General features: G+C 36.4%; 3 protein-coding genes across 4 annotated transcripts in view; all 3 read right to left on the minus strand.

Moving 5' to 3' along the window:
* Positions 1 to 1,933: 1,933 nt before the first annotated feature.
* On the minus strand, positions 1,934 to 10,758 carry LOC111341744 (uncharacterized). Of its 2 annotated transcripts, none has more exons than XM_088740618.1 (9): positions 10,452 to 10,758; positions 9,823 to 9,959; positions 9,194 to 9,257; positions 7,109 to 7,200; positions 6,547 to 6,665; positions 6,378 to 6,470; positions 6,074 to 6,186; positions 4,048 to 4,125; positions 1,934 to 3,645 (listed from the first exon to the last, which is right to left on the minus strand). In XM_088740618.1, the coding sequence occupies exons 1-9, from the start codon at positions 10,596 to 10,598 to the stop codon at positions 3,511 to 3,513; spliced, it is 978 nt and encodes a 325-aa protein (XP_088596744.1). In that variant the 5' UTR covers positions 10,599 to 10,758; the 3' UTR covers positions 1,934 to 3,510. The 2 variants fall into 2 exon arrangements, with proteins under 2 accessions (XP_088596744.1, XP_088596745.1); XM_088740619.1 differs by lacking the exon at positions 10,452 to 10,758 and adding an exon at positions 10,200 to 10,339.
* A 388-nt stretch (positions 10,759 to 11,146) lies between these two features.
* LOC111341165 (uncharacterized) lies at positions 11,147 to 13,728 on the minus strand. Its single transcript, XM_022948120.2, has 2 exons — positions 13,404 to 13,728; positions 11,147 to 12,396 (listed from the first exon to the last, which is right to left on the minus strand). Exon 2 carries the CDS (start codon positions 12,188 to 12,190, stop codon positions 11,708 to 11,710), a length of 483 nt encoding a protein of 160 aa, XP_022803855.1. The 5' UTR covers positions 12,191 to 12,396; positions 13,404 to 13,728; the 3' UTR covers positions 11,147 to 11,707.
* Positions 13,729 to 15,270: 1,542 nt separating this feature from the next.
* Positions 15,271 to 20,281, minus strand: part of LOC111340738 (methionine aminopeptidase 1D, mitochondrial) — a 10,042-nt gene continuing 5,031 nt past the window's right edge. The window contains exons 4-11 of the mRNA XM_022947628.2: positions 19,393 to 19,618; positions 18,803 to 18,951; positions 18,167 to 18,209; positions 17,547 to 17,710; positions 17,339 to 17,436; positions 16,419 to 16,466; positions 15,933 to 16,011; positions 15,271 to 15,418 (exon numbers count right to left, since the gene is read on the minus strand). Coding sequence (XP_022803363.2) covers positions 15,343 to 15,418; positions 15,933 to 16,011; positions 16,419 to 16,466; positions 17,339 to 17,436; positions 17,547 to 17,710; positions 18,167 to 18,209; positions 18,803 to 18,951; positions 19,393 to 19,618 — 883 coding nt within the window. The 3' untranslated portion in view covers positions 15,271 to 15,342. The remainder of the gene's footprint in view (positions 15,419 to 15,932; positions 16,012 to 16,418; positions 16,467 to 17,338; positions 17,437 to 17,546; positions 17,711 to 18,166; positions 18,210 to 18,802; positions 18,952 to 19,392; positions 19,619 to 20,281) is intronic.

Genomic DNA, 20,281 nt, shown 5'->3' on the forward strand with positions numbered 1-20,281 from the left:
TTTCCCAACACGACTGATACATTTCCTTAATTCGCGAACCGCTCTCTCCGACTCAAGCGTTGATTCGTTGAAATTTGAAGACCTGTCAAACCACAAATTAGCAAGAACGCTCTGATTGGTGCGACATCGAAAAATACTACAATCTGATTGGTTTGTGATACACCAAAAGATTGGGCCAATCACATTGCGTTGAGATACACCAAAAAAAAGATGCGCCAATCAGATTGCTTAGAGACACACCAAATTGCGCTGATCAGATTACACTACACCACAATACACCAATCTATACGCTAACATATAGTTATTTTTTTTAAAAAAATAACTCAATAAAGGATGTGTATGATCACCACTTGCCTCGATCAACTAACGCCCGAACAATCTGACGAAGTACTTGATTGTTTAGCTAGATCGAAATTTAAAGGCGTGGATGACAGTCTTGACTACACTTTGCTTGAAGCTCTTTGTGAGTGTTAGAAGAATGCAAATCCGACACTGCTCTAAAAGGCTACAAATGGTGTCCGTTATGGTAGATAAAATAAGTTTCAATGATCTGAAAAAAATGGATACCAGACCTGACGCGGTACAAATTCAACAGTACTCGACATCATAAACTGCTCCATGGTACGCCTGTGTTATGAACAGTTCTAGTTTCGTTGCGTGAGTTTGAACAATGCGTGATTATCGAAATATACCAAGGGCGTACCCAGGGGGGTCCTGGGGTGCCCGTGACCCTCCCTTGGTAGGCTTTTTAGAGCATACAACCTACAATATTCAGGTGGCGAAAACGCCATGACAATATCTTGGCCGTAAAAGCCATTGATGAAAAGCCCACTTTTTTAAAATTTGGTCTTTTTGTAAAGTGTTTTCGTCAACGTCTCTTGTATTTAGTTAATATGGGCCTTCATGCCGCGAGAATACGACTGAGTCCGCCGATACATGCGGGAGAGCAGCGGTGCAAGTGGTGAGAAGCCTCTGTGACCCCCCCCCCCCTTTGAAAAATCCTGGCTACGCCCCTGTATACGTGATTATTTTTCTGTTTCTCTGTTTCTCTGTGGTTTTAAACCGTTAAGCGAATGCGGTTTCCTATATATGACAGCTCATGAATAGTTCGTTTTCTTTGTTTGACAGTTCATGAATAGTTCGCTTTAGGATTAGATTCTTTGGGTTTTGATTTCAATTGTGATCAGCGTCAGTATTGCTAACATTGAATTAAGCTTCATATTAAGGTCCGATTTGCAAAAGCGCTTCGTGTGTTGTCGGAGTTTAAGGTTCGCTATTTTAGAATAATAGCGAATGATTGTGTTTTTTCAGTTTTTCATAAAAAAAAAAAAGGTACACTGGTCTCCTAACAAATTTCTTTAGTTTTATTCCATCATGTTACAAAATTGGCCTTATCCGATCTTATTGACCGTATCTACAAAATCAACAACACCTCTTCCGGCCTTCAACACGATCTTAATCTTATTCCTCCGCATATTATTGACAGAACTTTCAAGCGGTATCTTAACGGGTCCTCCTCTCAAAATAGCCGGAACATTGATGACAATAATACACGTTACTTTAAACTCCCTTTTGTCGGCTATTATTCTAAAATAGCGAACCGTAAACTCAGACAACTCACTAAGCGCTTTTTCAAATCGGACCTTAATATCAAACTAGTTTTCCCTTCTTTTAAAATTAAAAACATGGTCAGTGTTAAAGATCGTACTCCTGATGCTCTAAAATCCATGGTAGTTTACCAATTTTCTTGTGCGGGTTGTAATTCCCGTTATATTGGCGAAACTAGTCGCCACTTCTCCACTAGGATAAAGGAGCACACGGAAAGCGATAAAACCTCGCATATTTTTAAGTATTTCAACACATCTCCTTCTAGTAAGAACAAATACTCCCTTTCTTGCTTTAGTATTCTGGATTCTGCTAACAACTCAATTGATTTAAAAGTCAAAGAAGCTTTTAATGTAAATAAGACCAAACCTGAACTTAACAAACAATTACAGCATTATAACACTTTTCTAGCGTTTTAGTTCACACCTTTGATGCTTGGTGTCACGTTATTAGTACCCGCTTTTGTATTACATCATACTGCAAATATCTTATTCATCTACTTATCTGTTATATAATTACCCACGTTCAGTTACTCATTGATTGAAGATGGCATAAGCATGCCGATACATCTCTCTAAAAAACGTTGTCTATTTCTTACAATATTATGTAATTTCCTTGGCAGCAATGATCTCATGGTTGACAGTATCAAAGGGTTTGGAGAAATCTAGAAAGACCCCGCATGTTAAGAGATTGTTATCAATTGAGGTTTTAAGAGTGTAAGTTATTTCTAAAATAGCAAGCTCAGTGGAATAGTCTTTTCTAAACCCAAACTGGTATTTGAACAAGATATTGTATTTGTCTAGAAATAGGATGAGTTCATCATTAACAATTTTTTCTAGGATTTTACTAAATAGTGCTAAGACTGCTATGGGTCTATAATTTGCAGGATCTGTTGCATTCCCAGATTTGAATATTGGAGTTACTCTTGAGACTTTAAGTACATTAGGAAAAATAGAAGTAATAATAAGTACATTAGCGAAAACGCTCGACATCGTTAAGTGTGGGCCTACCAGGAACGGCCTGTGCGTTTGTATGTGAGAAGAGCATATAAGACAGGAATCTTTGCCGTGCGGTCTCCACAAACACAGCATTCTGTAAATTATGTTGTTTATGAAGAGCGTGTACATGATAACACAAGTTGTCGCGCACTCATCCCCAGTTTCCACGGTTTACGTTAAGGAACGCCTGAGATCATGACCCCCATTTCGGCGACCAAGAACGGCTTGCATTTTAAGACCCGGACTTTCCTACGGAAGCCCCAGTAAGTACTTTCGGCCCTCTCTTTGATTTTCTTTGTCGAATTTCTGATTGGCAAAAATTCAGGCTGTGCGTTTAAAATGGCTGCTAGCTTATGATGCATAACTTGAATTACTCGATTAGGTTTGCGTTGTAAGCTGATGTTAAAACTTAATACTTAATTCAATAGATAAAGAATAAGGGATGCAAATATTTGTGTTCATGGCAAAGTCAAAACTAAGGTCAATGGAAGGGAGCGTCGTTAGAAACGAATGAAATGTGCGTGCCTGAGGAAGTGAAGGGAGCCCAAAAAATTATGGATATGTAATCTTTAAGTGGCAGTAGAGTGAAACACCAAAGGGGGCATTCTCGTTTCCAGAACCACTCGTTATCACTCATCGTTACATGCGAAGACTGGCAACGAGAAAGAAACCGAGGCGGCAAGGTTAAACAGCCAAGTACCCTTCACTTTTGTTTATTTGGGAAATGTTCACGTACCCCTTTCTAATAACCCTAAAGATACTGATGATCCTTCGAGGATGGTTCTTCCTCAGTTTTTACTGACTAGCTACGAGATGATTAAATAACTGAGGTTAGTTTTTGAAGGTTGTCCTACTGTGTTTGTAATGAACAGTTCGGATCCATTCTTGTGATGTATAGCTTGTTTAGTTAAAGCTTCTTTTGGCCCGGTGAGAATGGATTCTTTTCATTGAGATGAATCGAGCTCAGGGTGTGGTTAACAACTCTGTGATGAGCTTCATCGGCTCGTATCGCTAAGATTACATCGCGCATGACTGCATCTTCCTAGCAATGAAATACAAAAGATGAAATTACAGCTGTGCAGTTAATAAACCAAAGTAAAGTTACTACCAACACAAAGCGAGATAAGATGGAGTTTGATACTAGATATTAATTACAGAGATGAAATTACAGCTGTGCAGTTAATAAACCAAAGTAAAGTTACTACCAACATAAAGCGAGATAAGATGAAGTTTGATACTAGATATTAATTCCATCTTTCCAGGAATGAAATATGAGAAATGAAATTACAGCTGTGTAGTTGAACCAAAGTAAAGTTACTACAGATAGGGTGACTACCACATACTGGCTACTAGATTTCATTTCATTGTTTTCTCTTCTTTACCTTTGAATCATTAGCACTAATATCAAAGTATTTTCCGCTCACTCCATAATCACGTGACCTACTTTAAGCTTCCAGTAGTTAATAGCCAGGCTCGGTGCGGGTCTTGTGCTCCAAACTGGAAGAGTTCCGTTATCAATACACTGCCGTCAAGAAAATGATTGTTGTTACTACATGTTCAGAATAAACTGCTTCGATTTTCTTTTTACTTAAATGCTAAAACAATCATGATACCCAGCCCTCCTTTTAAGAAATTTAGCTCAATTTAAATTACATATTGAAAATTACATTTTGTTCCTTGCCAAAGCTTAGTTATCTCAACAAAGGAAGTTAATTTTTGTTACGGCACACAAGATTTCGTATGTGAAAGCAAATAAAATATCAAGTTCGTCAGCCAAAGGTTACTAAAAACCTCCATTATGCGGTTACCCAACGGATAATGGTGATCGCTAAATACGGTATTGTTTTCTTAGTTGTGAATCTGCAGTGGGCTTTTTGATGTTTTGATTTTCTTGTGTGCGATAACGAGTTTCGTACGACAAGCTGTATTGTAGTTGGTTCGGTTGATTGTGTAAATAAAAGGTGTTGGAAGGACCGGCACGCCATGATCTATCCAGTCATAGTTAGTAGAGTCCCCCCTCTACTAACTATGATCCAGCTGGCAACTTTTGACTTTCTCGAATCGTTTTTGACGATGTCTCCTGACAGATAAAATTCAGAAGAAATTTGCACCCAAAGTAACGTTTCGTGATGTGGACTGTGTTTATTTTTTTTATATCAAAAAAATAATCAAAGGATATTGTTTGTACAATGTGAGAGCGGGAGTTGATCACATAATCGGTTTACCACATAATCAACGAAGCTGCAGTTGTCTTTTTATTCCCGACTTTTTAGCGCATCAAACGGTGCCTCTTTATTTCGAGGGAACTTACACACATTGCATGTATGATTTATTCCACTACAGTTCATAGTGCTATTAAGTACTATCAAGTGCTATTAGTACTTAGGAACAGAAGAAGACTGTAAGAAGGATAAACTGGAAGCTGACAAGACCAAATACTCGGCCAGCTGTCTAACTGGTAAATGTATCAGAGTCTGGGGCAAAAATGATGACAAAACCTTAGTGGCCGAGCCATGTGGGAATGAGGCCGGCTGTGAAACTGCCAAAAAAGAATGAGACAACAACAGAGACGGAGAATGCGCAGTGGGTTGCTGTGACAGCGACTGCAGCAACGCTGGTTCATCAGTTTCCTTCAGTGTGTTCTTGATGACCGTTAGCTCTGCCTGAGGCCTGGCACTTCTAAAGTAGACCAAGCAACACTGATGAAGCCCTGACGGCTTAGATTTTATCTAGTTGCAGTTTTTTTAATTTTCCTTTTACTTTCGGAAAACATATTTTATCAGCCAGTTAAACATGAAGATTAGAAACTTGATCTTTGCGTTGCTTTTGCACCTTTTTTTTTCCGATTTAGTCACCTTGTAGCCAGTTGCTTTTAACAGCATCATATTTGACAAAACTATTGTAATTTGAACAGTCTTACTAAATTAAATGAGTGAAGTGTATATTTTTCAATTCTGTGTTTTGAGTGAGAAACCTTAAATTACTGCCCATGAGTAACTTGCTCTATTACAACAAGGATTCTATCCAGGCTTATCCTCAGTTGCCACAGCATATAATCTTACAAATACAAATAACAGAGAAACTCCAGGAAGTATGAAGGACGTGTCTCTTAAAGAGCTTCTGCAATTACCATATTTTCTATGAGACAACAGACAATTCTGAAGCTTCCATGATGGGTCTAGGAACATGCTACCTAATAAAACCTTTCTAACTTTTTTTTAAAATCTCGAAAGCAAAGGAAAAATAAGACGTTGCATCATGGAAAATCTCACTAAACAAGTGATATAGTCAAACCATTAGCCCCTTGAACTAGAGAATACACACAAAAATACAGTAAAAGATATTTCAACAATGTTCACAGTGTGCATTAATTTTAAAGAAAAGATCCTGAAATCTTACAAGGAATTGTGACTTAGTAAGTAAACAAAACAATGCTGAAAGGTTTTTAAGTTGGTGAAATTTGAAATTACCTTTAAACAGTAGGTGTAAGTCTTGACTGCCTCCTCTTCTAAATATCCCACAAATCTGTGACAAAACCTGGGGCTTAAAATATATGCCAGAAAGAAGCAATTGACAAAGACACCTATAAATTGTCCACAAAAAAGAAAAAATCAGGAAAATTAGCTTTGCAGGAAATTTCTATGTATTCTAAGTCCATGCTTAATCACATTAGCAAAGTAAATTGGTCATTCAACCCACTTACTCACACATGAACTAATTTTTTCTACCATATAATTTATGGAGTAATGTGATTTTTACCACATAAATGCTCACCTTGTGCAAGCAATATAATGCCCCGGAATAAAGCCCCTGGTTGTTTTAGTTCCAATGCTGTCATTAAATGCATTCTCTCATTCTCTGCTTCCTCTGATGAAAAACGAAAATTGACATTGCATTCATTTTCATTTGTTTAACTTTTGTAGAAAAATGAATTAGCCAATACCTAACAATGTATGAATCCATCCATGATCCCTGGTAAGTTTCCTCAGTGAGTCAAAATGACGAGCCATCGCTGCAATCATTCCAGGCACCCCGGCTACTGTCTCCAACATGATGATACGACTGTTGGGAATTACAAAATACAACACTATTCAAATTGTTTTTGTGAAAACATGAGAAGGTACATTCTAGCAAAGAGAGCCTTGCTTCCATTTTGAACAAAGAGCACTTTTAGCATGACATTTTAAAAGGACATTTTTCAAATTTTTCAATTTGTAATGTAATAATTCATTACATAACTGATGGAGGCTAGGAACAAGGTATTAGACCACAGTCAGTTGAATATTGCTCGACCATCACTCTAATATCGAGCCTTTATGGTTGACTGTTGATATATTTTAGTGATAAACCTCTTACTGGTAAAGACTTAATAAGTTCCCCAACTAACATTGATCTTTGTACAAATGTAATTATATTTCATTTCCCTTGTTTAATTATTTCCCAGAATCCATTCATGTGAACAACAGGTAGTCATGAACTAAAAGACTATCAAAATATTAACTTACTTTAACCACTTGTTCTCTGTCATCTTTCCAACTTTATACAAAGAAACAATATCAAATGCTACCCTCAAGAACTGCACACAGTAATAGGCAAGCTAAAATGTAACAACAGAAAATAAAACCTAAATAAATAAGGTTTTTGTGTACTGAGATCAGCTGAGGTTCTTTGTGACCTTCCTTTCTCAGCCTACAATTAATAAAATTGATAGATTTATAAATATATGAATGGATAAAAACTGTCCGTACTGGGCCACACAGTTGCTTAATCTAGATGACCATTTTAACTCCTTCCTAAATGAGGTGTCAGTCCATTCGTTATCCATTATTTTTTTTGTCAAGTTTTTCCACTGACAATTCTTCAGTCTGATAACAATCTCAATGCAATGACGAAAACTCAGCAGATAAGATAAGATCATTTATTTAATGTCAAAAAATACACAGTGTGGTCTCCCGATCCCCCGAGCCAGAGGCTCATGATAAAAGTGTTTGACAATATAAAAGAAAGCTAAAATTGTAATAGCACCAATTAAATTAGAAATAATGTATATCTTAAAAAAAAAAAAAAACGAATTAAGGGCAACCACTGCATTGACAGCCAATAAAATTTAACTTAGTTAAAAGTCTCCGGAAGGATGATGCATTAGATGCATTTTTTGGCAGCAGATGGTAACTGATTCCAAATACGTGAGATCATATACGCATATGAGCCATGAAGGAATCTGCTATTATATGAAGTTTGTACGATGTTTAAACCACTACTTCTAAGATTACATGGTGTAACTCGGGGTTTAAATAAATCGGCTATATAGTCTGGACCATTCTCCCTGAAACATTTAAAAAATACTATCAAAGATTGTTCAATACGTCTATGTTCTAATGTATTCATGTTTACCATCCTACGGATTTTAATTTAGAAAATTAAATTTTGAAAAGCACATTACTAAAATATGTAGAAAAGTCAGTCAACAGGTGGCTGTGTTAAAAAAGATGCAGAAAATGTTGTCTTTTGAGACTACAAGAGATCTTTACAAAGCCTTCATTTTACCACACTTTAATTACTGCTCCGAAACGTGGCACTTCTGTAATAAGAAGTCAGTTGACAAGTTAGAGTTGGTGAACAAATGTGCGCTCCGTTTTGTTTTTAGAGATAAGTCCTCGCCTTATGAGGAACTTTGTAAGCGTATCGGTCTCTCAAGTCTTCGTGAACAGCGATTAGCAAAAATATTGTCCACTGTCTTTAAGATATTAACCAGCGATGCAGGACCAAAAAGCTTACGTGATCTTATAACAGTTAGGTGCTCCACTTATAACCTTAGGGGCACCACAATACTTGACCTCCCAAAAGTAAAATCAACAACTTTTGGGTTAAGATCATGGAGATATGCTGCATCGAAACTATGGAACGCTTTACCGGACGAGTCTCGAAAGATACAAACATTTACTACTTTTAAAAATTACTTAAAAACATTAGATCTCGCGGGACTCTAGCACGGTGAGGATCTATCCTTAATCATATTTCCTCTTTTAATGATTACATTTTATATATTCAACTTGGTGACTACATTGTTAAATTCTTATATTTTAATATTAGCTAGTTCTTAATCTCAATTTATTTAAATTTTAATATTTTAATATTAACTAGTTCTTAATCTCAATCTATTTAAATTTATATACCTTCACAAGGCTTTATAATTTCCTTTTCTCTTTTTATTTCTTGGCATACCTGTAAACTAGCTTTTAGCTTAGCATTCTGACCACATTAAATAAATTGATTGATTGATTGATTGAAGGATTGATTCATAATCAGTACTTTTCACACATTTGTTATAGTTCGTAGACCATAATAGTTCGCATCTTCCAGTTTCTTGTTAAGTGTTTTACCTATACCCATAAGTAAAGAGTTGCAGTATTCAAAATGTGATAATACAAAACTCTCGTGAAGAATGTTTAAATTTGGCATCCAGCATGCCAACCCTTGCATTGACAATGGTTCTGAAGATGTAAAATAATCAGGAAAACTGTAATGATTGTAACAAAAAGATGTTTGATTTAAAGTTAACATGTTTTGATTACCATATTTAAGAATACCTTGTCAACTTTTGTCTTTGCCTCTTGATGAGTAATCTCTACAGTATTAACTTCTTCCTCTGACCTTGTACAAAATATTATCAAGGAATTGTAAAACTTGTTTCTGTTGCCACTTTAGTTTAAGCTTAAACTATAGGAGAATGAGACACATGGTAAAATAGTCCCTCTCCTGTTATGTCACTTAGAGTTATTTCTATCTCCTTATGTTTCCAGAGTTCCTTTGTGCACGTTACCTATTTTCTAAATTTATATCCTATCACTGGGCTAACTTAAGAGGGGCCCCCCTCAATCAAGTGCCCTCCTTAATTCCAACAAGTGCCCCTCCTCTTAGCCAAGTTCTGGTATAGTTTGTCAAGTTTTTGTTAATTAGGTTAGGTTAGGTTCTGTACTAAAATAAGGACAATTAAAAATAATAATAATAATAATAATAATAAATCATTTATATAGCGCTAAGCTCGACTAGTTCTCCGTAGCGCTTTACAAAATTAGACTAATTAACATAGCAATTAAATTATAAAAAATCGTAAATTAAAAAGCGTCTTTGAACAAATGAACATGTAACTAAAATATCTCTTCGGCTCTAATTTTTGTCCAAATTATTCCACATTATTTTCACAATATAAACCTACCAAATAGGATGTGGCATTCTGTAGATCTCGTTGCCCTTTGTATGGTCATCATGTAAGTTGTCTTTTTTCTGGGTTCCTTCTTTGAAATGTTTTAAATCCTTCTGCCTTAAGACATCAGTGGTACATAGCAAACGAATCTGAAATTGAAATCAGAAGGAAACCTCGTTTCCTTAACAAAGAAGGCTAGGATTTAAAAGGGACTCAGCCTGAAGTCTGTGGGCAAACGCCAGCTTATGGCCACATCTGTAAGGAAGACTGCTACAGTTGCAGCTGCTAAACTGACATATATTATAACTACATTATGCCTATCAGCGAGTTGTAGAAGTAGCTTTTACAACTAAATAAGCTGGTGCACAAATACACTGTGATGAAAGCACCTTTATCCATATTTCCATTCGCTTTGCCAGTTTCACCTCTTTGCGACGAAAGTGCGTCATGATCATCATAAAGCTTGCCGGTATATTTTCGTCATTTGAACCAAATAAACACGGCTGGGAAAATCGCCATGCGAGGGGCTCACGCCGAAGGAAAAAAAAAACAGAAACTACAAATTTTTTTGAATTGCTTGAGTGAGGAAAATCAGTCCAACGTTCGCTAACATCAATCCTACATGTACAGGTAGAGCTTACAGTGCAGGAGTTTGACCATGAAGTCTCCGGTAAGTGTCCGCCATATTGTATCGCTGCAAACCGCGGCAAAATACGCCGATCCAAGGACGATTTGAGAATAAGTTGGATGGTCGGTAAAAAAAGCCGTCCGGTCCTCGTGGGAAGCATTCCACTGTGCACAGTTGGGACCACGATCAGTCACCGAGAGGGAAAAGCGAATTTAACTCTGTCACCATTGAGGTTGCGTGACGGTGTTGCCTGGTTCCTAGGCTTTCGCAAATCCAGATGATCACGTTGAGAGGAACTGTTCGACACGCGATGATGTTATCACCTTGTTCACTAGGTTCTTTATCCTTGGTCCAAAGTTCAATTTACTTTACACTGTAGCACAAAATATTATTAGGATTACATTGGAGCAGTGGTAACACAAGTCTGTCCACCAACAACTTTCTTAAAATGTGTCACTATTTTAAAGCCACTTGAGAAACCCTGAAGAAAGTTGGTGGGAACAAGAGTGGAGTTTCAAAATGACTGACAAGTAAGAGCAAAAGAGAGAGCAAAAAAGGAAAGGCCAAGTTGAAATCCACTGACTGTCCAATTTGTTCTTACCCGGCCACTTAAAATTACATTTCTTTGGACTCAGGGCTTTGATTTGTCAAATATGGACTAGCTCAGTCTGAAGAAATCAGATGGCCAAACAAAATATGGTATGCACCTTTAACGACATGAATAAAAATTTTAATAGTGAACAAATTCTATCACTTAAATAACAATAGTTATGTCTACATTACATCATATAGTCATTGGAACACCAAATTTATACTTGTAAATAAGAAACAGTCCTTTGACTCCTTTAAAATTATGCGTACAGATGAAATGATCATGGAAACTACATTTGCATTGCACAATAACAGCATACATGCAACACACTAACTCTTACAAAAGAAAAAAAAACTATCTAAAAGAGAATATACTTTAGAATAGTCTGTGAGTTCTAAAGAGGATATATGTATTTTAACCCAACATCAGAAAATTACACTGCTTTAGATTTTAACAGTACCAATGACATTAAAAGTAATCAAACAAACAATCTATAAAGTCAGGATCACTCTTTCAATTGAACACTTGTGGTCATAACATACTTGAAATATAAGTTTCTTGGAACAGTAATTAACCAAGACTACTATAAAGTAAGTGATTACCTAAGAAACCTTTACCACACAATTGTTAGCATTCATAAAAAAAAAATTACGAAATGAAATCTTAATTGAAAAAAGTCAAACTTGACCAGGAAAAGTATTATTTGAGAACATGGACCTCAAAGAAATTACTTCCTGAAGCATCTGATTAACTTGAAGCTTCAGGGCCTGGTTTTCCTGCTCCAACTTTGATGCTCTTGCAAACAACGAATGATTTCTTTCCTTTCTTGCACGACGAAACTTTCTGGAAGCCTTGTTGTTCCTTAGTCTCTTGTCTGAAACTTCATCACTGCAAGAACTTCCAACTGATGAAGGAGAATCTTGAGTAACATCAAACAGTGCTGCTTCTGTTGCCTCCCCATTCAGCCCATGTTCTTGTGTTTGTTGCTCAATCATAATGAAATCTATACTTCCCACCTTCCTTCCTCCACAAATATCCAAGCCAACATTCTGAGCTCCAGCACATATGTTATCAGCTTGGTTGATTCCATCAAGTTTTTCTTCTGGACCAGCCCAGTTGTTGATGATCTCTTCACTCTTGAGAAATTCCACATTTGCCATCCAAGACTCCTCCAAACAGTGTCCCTTGCTTCTCTCCCCTGGAATGAGCTTCTCAAGTTCAGCTACTTGGTCAAAGAAAAGTTCTCCAGGATTTGCCTTGTTCCAATCTGGAACAGGACCAACAGACCAGAGGCTGTCACCTCCATCTAGAACTGAAGTCCTGAGAAGATCATCCTTAGTTTTTGGGGAGGCAAGGTCAAAAGCCCCTACAGAAAGGTAAAGATAAGTTACAACTTTGTACTGTTAATAATATAACTTCATATGGATAACTTGGACAAGGTAACCACCTGTCCTCAATTTCTTTTTAAAACATTTTTGGGTGAAGATGACCTTTCATGGCAATACAAAAACAGAAAAAAAAACCAATACACAATAGTAAAATAACAATGATAACAAATGATTATAACTCAATCTTTTCACAGAGTATCTATCAGTGCTTTACAGTCATTGAAATTATGTAATAAAATAAGGGGTAACAAAATATTAATGCAAAATTTCTACAGATGGTCTTAAGCTACAAATGTTTCCGTAGCATTAACAATGTTAACAGGTAAACAGAAACAGTATAATCCCACATCAATTATGGAAACGTTTAAAAAGAAATCTCTTAATGTTAGATTTAAAAGAATTCAATGACTTGCAGTTCCTTATCTCTTCTGGTAGAGAGATCTACAGAGCTGGCGTAATCTATGAAAATACCCTCTGACCATTTACCTCGAGGTTACAAGGTAGGTTTTAAAGGCAAAGATTTCAAGAGGAGAGCAAAGTTCTCGGCGATTAAAGTACAAGTAATAAATTAGGATAATTAAATAACTGTCACTGAAAGAAACGACGCGATCTATTTGTTGAGTTAAAGGACTGAAAATAAATATTTAAAGAAGGTTCGTTGTGCGTTGTTCCATTGCTCGTATTTCTAGATGACGAGTTGGTTGTTTTCCGAGTTGGATAGAAAACCCCAAGGAGGTCGAGGAAGAGGACTTTCGTTCAGACCGATCGTCAAAATGTGTGTCACCATCAGCACCGAAAGTCCTTTTAAAGTACTTATTCAAAAATTAAATCGGTGAAACTTTAAACTTCAACGCATTTACTGTAAACAGTTTCAGTCGTGTTATCAAGAGATTGGATCTAATATTCCTGTAATTTTATTCTTCAGAAAACACGCAAAGTCTAGAGAAAATAAAGAAGTAGCCTTTTACGCAAAATTAAATCTTACCAGTGTCAAAGACGAGGCTTGGATTCGTACAGAGGCGACGCACAGAAAGCGTAGCCGCCAGTAATCGGCCTTTCCACGTGGCGGTTGGCGATGGGAACTTCAGCCGCCATGTTGTCTTTCTTTGTCGAAACAATTACTCCTTTACACTTCCCTTTTGGACGCCCAGCAGAACTCTGCGGGTGCATTTCTCGTAAATTATCGATAAAACCAGAAAATCTGACCTTTACAAAAGACAAACCGTAAAACAAATCGTTTAGGAAGACGACTATATATTCTCAGGCGTTCTAGGAATGGTGCAACACCGAAACAACAGATATGTGAAGTACTGGTACGACTTCGGGTTCGCACAGCATTATGGACTTAAGGCTACCGAATAGGCATGCAGTGCGTGCGAGCAACACGATGTAATTTATTATGCGGGTGATAGACTTGTTTATCACAATTAAATACCGCAGCAGAAATTCTACGCCACGCCCGGCGGGTATGAGCAAACAGTTGGCATATTTGTCAGCATTCTCTTTGCGATCAGCGAGCGATTAACGTTGTTTGTACTCAGTGGTGTGTATTTAACAAACTTTTTTGTTCATTGAAGTTAGTGTAAGTACTTACAGTATTCTCCTGACATTTTTAAGCCAGCTATAATGAAACGTAAGCCAATTGTGTTTTAGCTCCATACAGGTATTTAACTGCTTGGACTAATTATGTTGTTAGTACTTCAGAAACAAGTAACTGGTGAAAACACTGCCCATTTGTGCTTCTGAAGAACACTCTGCACATTGTGTGGTTCCCAGGGGGGGGGGGGGGTACTGCTCTATATGGGCTGTATAGGTATGTGCCGCTGTGAAGGGTATGGTTTTCAAGCAGTTTACTCTAGGATAGGGTATATAAATCAGAGCATTTGGGTCTAGAATAGGGTATCATTTTTCAAGAAACTGATCAGTTGGTTGAAGATCTTGTCTAGACTGGGGAAACCGAGAATTACCACTCCAACATATAAAAACATCAAATCAACAAGTTGAAATTTACGCAACTCAGCCCCGGGAGTAAAAGCAAAGAAAGTGTCAATAGACGGCTATCATAAAACAGTACTGGATATTATTAACTGTCAAAAATTGGGATTGAGATGGAAGTCGGTGGTTCTAATACTGGTTAAAATTGAACAATTTATTGTTCCTTATAATGGCGTACGTGCATGCTTGGCATAGCTCAGCCACGGAGCTCAGCATGTAACTTGCAACGCAACTAGGTTGAATACGGGGTTGAAAATCAAAAACCCGTGTCCAAAACCCATCCAAAATTAGGATTCATTTAGGACTAATCTTCGAGACTATACAAGGAAGGAAGGTGGACTAGCTTTTTTGTAACTTAGAGAAAGAAGGTAAGTGCTTCTTTGTTTTAGCTGGAAAACAGCTACTCTAGGATGGGGGGGGGGGGGTTTGGGGAATTTACTCTAGTATAGGGTAGCATAATTCAGCTGAACTAGCTCTAGTACAGGTTAAGGGTTCCAGGGTTCCTGCAGCACATCCCCACCCAGAAAATTCTAAAGTACCCCCCCTGGGTGTGGTTTCAAGTCTGATGCAAAAGGTGGTCTAATCTTTTGTATTCATTACCATAAATCTGAAGCAAAGGATGGTAAAATCAAAATCCTTGGAATAGTTTTAAACTGAGAGAAAAATATCCAAATCGTAAAACCTTAATCTTAATATAAAGTAGGATTCAGTTTCACAAAATAAAATATAAAAATAGTAAGTAAAGAAAATGTGCATTTTATCTTTTAAAACAACTCAGAATAATATAGCCTAGTAAGTTTAAATTCACAAGATAATGTTGCTAAAAGATAAAAATCTTGTGAAAATACCACAGAGGATGCAAAATTTGTTTCATTTATTGTTTATCTGTTATGTTCTCCATAAAACATAAAATAATTTTTTTTTCATGGTCAATCTTTGGTATCAGCAGTTAGCACTTCAACACCAGATTGCATTATCAAAACAGTGTGTTCAAACTGTGCAGTCCTGAGAAAAAAGAAAAAAAAATGCATACATTAAAAATAAGAAGTCTAAAGATAAAAATACCGTTTGTCTATGCTGAAATGAGAAAACATAACGCTCATTTTAACATCCATAGAGGAAAAGGACATTAGAGTAGTTTTCCCCTAACAGTATATGCAGGACATTTTTTTTTGGTAAAAAATCGTTGTTTTGTAGTCTCTCATCTTTTCCAATCAGTTCCATTAACCTAGCTTATTATGCCTTTGCCATGATACATTCTTGACATCTTCATTTCTTGTATTTGGCAAACCATGACCGTGACCAACACTGGCCATAGAATGGTTCCTTAAGCCCCTAAGACAGCTTAGCCTTCAAGCTTGAATTAGCAGAATTTTCAACAACTAGTAATTCTCCTGCAGTGTGTCACATGAGAACAAATTTTACCAAATCATGTTCATACATCACTAATTACTAAGCCTGGGTGAATAAAAACTGGTGTTGTGTATCAATAGCAACTTAATTTTAGTTAGTACTCAACCTTTTGCCATCCTTTGTAACAACAGTCCAACCATCGCCTAGAATAGCTATTTCTGAAGATCCTTCACAAAGTACTGGTTCTGAATATTTAACAAAATCACTACATTTTATAAAATGAAAGATACATTTTCATGTATAAAACTTTTATCAGTAGACAGCATGCTAATGAAAACACTCCTCCCATTGCTGCCTTTACAAAGTCCCACTGGCAAAAACTCCCACCTAAACTTTTTCTTCATGCATAGTCATCCTTGTAAGTGGTCAGCTGAGGCTACCAAAGTATTAATCTGCACCATGAGCAAGTCTGAGAGCACCAAAAATACTTAAGCTGAGAAACCAATACTTGAATATTAGTCCTTTGGAAAAGGGCAGGTAATTTGCTTACAATGCCAACAGTCAGTGCTTCACAAAGTCTACCCGAAGGAGGTTCTTGCCAGGTAATATCACACATATTCATAAATTGCTGTTCAGTAGTAAAGATATTTACCAATAGTAAATGTCATGCCTGCTGCCATTTTACCAGGTTTATAATTTCCTATTATGAAAAAAAAAGAGAAAGAGAAGAAGACAAGAAATAAAAGCCTAACATTTTGTAGGAATTTTTAACTTTTAACAGAGATTCTGTGGTTTACATAGGATCCTGTGAGTTGGATAAAATCAAATGAAACCAGAATAAAAAGACACCTTGCACTGCCTATCTAGCTTATCGGATTCCTAAAAAAAAAATTAAAGAAAGAAAAGCAAAAAAGAATGATATTCAAGGGCATTCAGTTTTTCATTGGTAATATAGGGGAATCCTTGTTTACAATATTTGCCTCATTAGCATAAGCAATTCAGTTTCTGATGGAGCTAAAACTAAATCAGTTCTGAATATCGAAAGGTCAAAGTACGATTAACTCGGCCAATGAATACGAGCCTGATGCATTGAATACTTTTTGTGCAACACAGGTTTAAAAACTCAAAATTTTACATAGAATGTATGAGCTAATTAGCGCCACCCAGAAATTTTGCAGTTTTTGATGGACTATTTCTCCTTGAATATTACACCCAAAGAGCTAAAAATTTCACCATGTACTAAGGTTTTCTAGCTCTTTAGCTGCCTGAAGTCAATTTGTATCTAACATGCTTCCTTCTTTATGCAAAGCCGTATGCAAATGAGCAAAAATGTAAATAATGACGTCAGCATGAATCCGCCTATTGCATACTGCCTGGAGGCTTAATGCCAACAACAATTAAACTTTAGGACTGCCTGTTCTATCAAGAGATGGTGGAAAAAGATGAATTGACAATCTTTTTTCAGGTCCCGCACGAAAATCTATAGAGATCTTCTTTTGGGTAAGAAGGTTTTAATAAAAATGAACAAAATCATAACTTTGGAGCTATGCAAGCCTTGCGAGTATCCCAAACCTGTATGCAAAATTTCTGGAGATCCATGAAAATATGATCCAATACCATGACCTGCTAAATTGGGACAAACTGTGAATCCATCCTTCTTAGCAACAGACCTGGAAACCAAAAAAAAAAAAAAATTTCATGAGCCCTAACAAACATAATCATTACCAACATCAGAGAGCAAAATTTATGCCAACATTCTCCAATAAGTGGTTCTACTAACTCAATTATGTTTCCAATCAAAGAAAACCTTACTCCAGGTTTACAGATACTAATTGCAGCATCAAGACTACGCTGACAGCTGTCTAGTAATCTCTGACCCTGTTTGTCAACAGAACCAATCATATATGTTGCACACAAGTCACCATGCATACCACCTATGAAGACCTAAAAAAAGAAAACAAAAAAAAACACAAGAACATTTCATATCATAAAAGAAAAGAAAAAAAGAACTCAAGTTTGTTACCGACACTTTCCTACAGGACATGATTATGGCCTCTGTGCACTAATTGTTAAGAGTGATTACCCGGTCTTTGGCATATGTGTAACAGAATTTGAGGTATTGCCATGATTGATGCGTCAAAAGGTAATAAATAATTTACTATGATTAACTTTGCAAAGGAAAACAATTCCTCTGAAACAATGTTCCCAAGTTGAACACATAATATTTAATCACTCACAAACATCATGCTTCATCATTGTAAGTTGTCTCACCACTGATCCAAACCTATTTCTGCTCAAAGATGTGAAGAATGACCAACAACCATACAAATTCATTATTCAAGTGACAAAAAGGAGTGCACAATGTTTTTACTCTAGAGATATATTTTGTGCTACACTTACAGAAACATCCACACTGATAATGTCACCATCTTGCAAAGGTCGACTGCAATAAGACAAACAAAATATACCAACAGCCATAATGGTGGTGTTTTTGCCAAATTTTGTTCGAACACATCAGTTGTATAAATCCCATATAAACAATGTAAGTGAAAAAAACACTCCAACTAACTTCTACTTTCGACACACTACTGCGAAAACTTCAAAACTAGTTTCGTCTACAACCTCATCAGTTGTTTGTCATCAACTGACGAGGTCGTAGACGAAACTAGTTTTGAAGTTTTCGCAGTAGTGTGTTGAAAGTAAAAGTTAGTTGGAGTGTTTTTTTCACTTACATGGTTTATATGGCGTTAAGTAATACTTTCTTGGCTTCGATTAATATAATTTCACAACAAGTTGTATAATCATTTAGTACTTAAATTACATTAATCCTAATCCTAGTCAGTCCTACAAGAATACCTGCCAAAAATGATCAGCAGATCAGATCTTCCCTTGACAATATTGAACAAAATTTGGCAATTTCAAAGGTACTTTAAGAACTTACTAGGTACTCTGCCATTTTATAAATCATGTCATATTTAAACTACTACTAAGTTGTACAACATGAAATGAAGTAATCCTTGAGAACAACCAGATTACCTGTCTGGTATACCATGTACAGCCACATTATTAACAGAAGTACACACAGACTTGGGAAACTTTTTGTAGTTGAGAGGGGAAGGGTACGCTCCAAACGAAACAGCAGCTTGGTGTACTATCTGGTCAATATCTTCTGTTGTGACACCTACCTTAAAAAAAAAAAAAAAACAAGTAAAAAATGAGATAAAACTGACTTAACTCATGAAACTAAATCAATTGCAAAAGATTGTGATGTGCATTGTTGCATGGCACTCTAATCTATAAGTCTTCACTGACACAGACTCCTTCTCTAGAATGAATGTATGCAGGTCAATTCTATTAAAATCCTACAGTTCAGTGTTCAAACTGACGTCATTATCAAACATGGTCACATTGTATTGAGATAATCATTACCAATAAACACCTAGTTTGTTGCATGCAAATTGTGTCAAAGTTCCATTGAATGATAGAGTCCCTTCTAGCTGAGAAAAGAGATGCCAATTAAGAATAATTCACCAATTGTTTTGAACTAGATACACCACTTGGATGAAAAGATGAAGGAAGGAACTGAAATATAAGTATCAGATAAAAGGAGCAAAAACAATTCTCACCATGATATTATCTCTAGCTGTATTGAGAACTTTCCTGGCTGTTCTGCATGCTGTTCTCATGAGAGCAATCTGTTTCTCTGTTTTAATCTCAGTGGAGAGGGGTGGATCTGGGACTTTACCAGTGTGGGCATAAGGTGGATGTTCTATGTGTGAAGGTACATGGCCAGCAGGAGAAACTTTGTACAGTTCTGTTACAACTTCATATGATTTATTTGTTGAAGAGTTTCTATCATTGACACAGAGTAACAAAAGTGTGCTAAGCTAAAAAATTTCTGGGTGTAAACTAAATGTATTTGATTTCAAATGGCTAGCTTTTCTTACTTGGTTCCCAAGCCTTACAATTATTTAATAGTTGGGCAAAACACATGTTTATATTTTAGAGGAATCTTCAATAACTTTTAATCAAATAAAATTTTAAATTGTTATTTCAACTATGAATTTATTTTCATGAAAATTTCAGGAGTAGTACAGGTAACTTTTTACCTTCCTTATGCCTCAAAGGTAAAGTTCGGGCCACAGTATAGTTACAACGCCAGTGAACTAACAGTAACTTATCTCATTTTCTACAACTTGGGACATAAACTAAGGTAAGAGTGTCATAATAGTTCCTTGCAAGTGTAATTTGTTGCATTTTAGTGCTGCATTTTAACTACCAATTGATTAGTACTCATTCAAAAGTGCCTAAATACAGAGAGGAACTCTGAGAGGCCAGTGAGAGTTAGGGCTCCAGATGTTCGCAATAAGCACAACAACTTAAACTATGAATTTCCTGGAAGAAACAATCCTAAAATATTACATGCTCACAGCAATTGAGAGAATAGCATTCTAAAATGTCAAGGAATTATTAAAAACCCCCATAATGCAATCAACAATTATACGAATCATTTGA

The sequence above is a fragment of the Stylophora pistillata genome, chromosome 12 (assembly GCF_964205215.1).
Source record: "Stylophora pistillata chromosome 12, jaStyPist1.2, whole genome shotgun sequence".
Classification (NCBI taxonomy): Eukaryota; Metazoa; Cnidaria; class Anthozoa; order Scleractinia; family Pocilloporidae; genus Stylophora; species Stylophora pistillata.

Excerpts from the sequence above, each read along its gene's own strand:
- LOC111341744 (XM_088740618.1), bottom strand. The coding sequence starts at position 10,598 with ATGCTTCCCACGAGGACCGGACGGCTTTTTTTACCGACCATCCAACTT. Across the intron at positions 9,960-10,451 it reads CATGGTCAAACTCCTGCACT|ATTCGTTTGCTATGTACCAC; the intron begins GTAAGCTCTACC and ends TTTCAATTTCAG. Across the intron at positions 7,201-9,193 it reads CAAAGACAAAAGTTGACAAG|CTTGCCTATTACTGTGTGCA; the intron begins GTATTCTTAAAT and ends GTTACATTTTAG.
- LOC111341165 (XM_022948120.2), bottom strand. The coding sequence starts at position 12,190 with ATGGCAAATGTGGAATTTCTCAAGAGTGAAGAGATCATCAACAACTGG.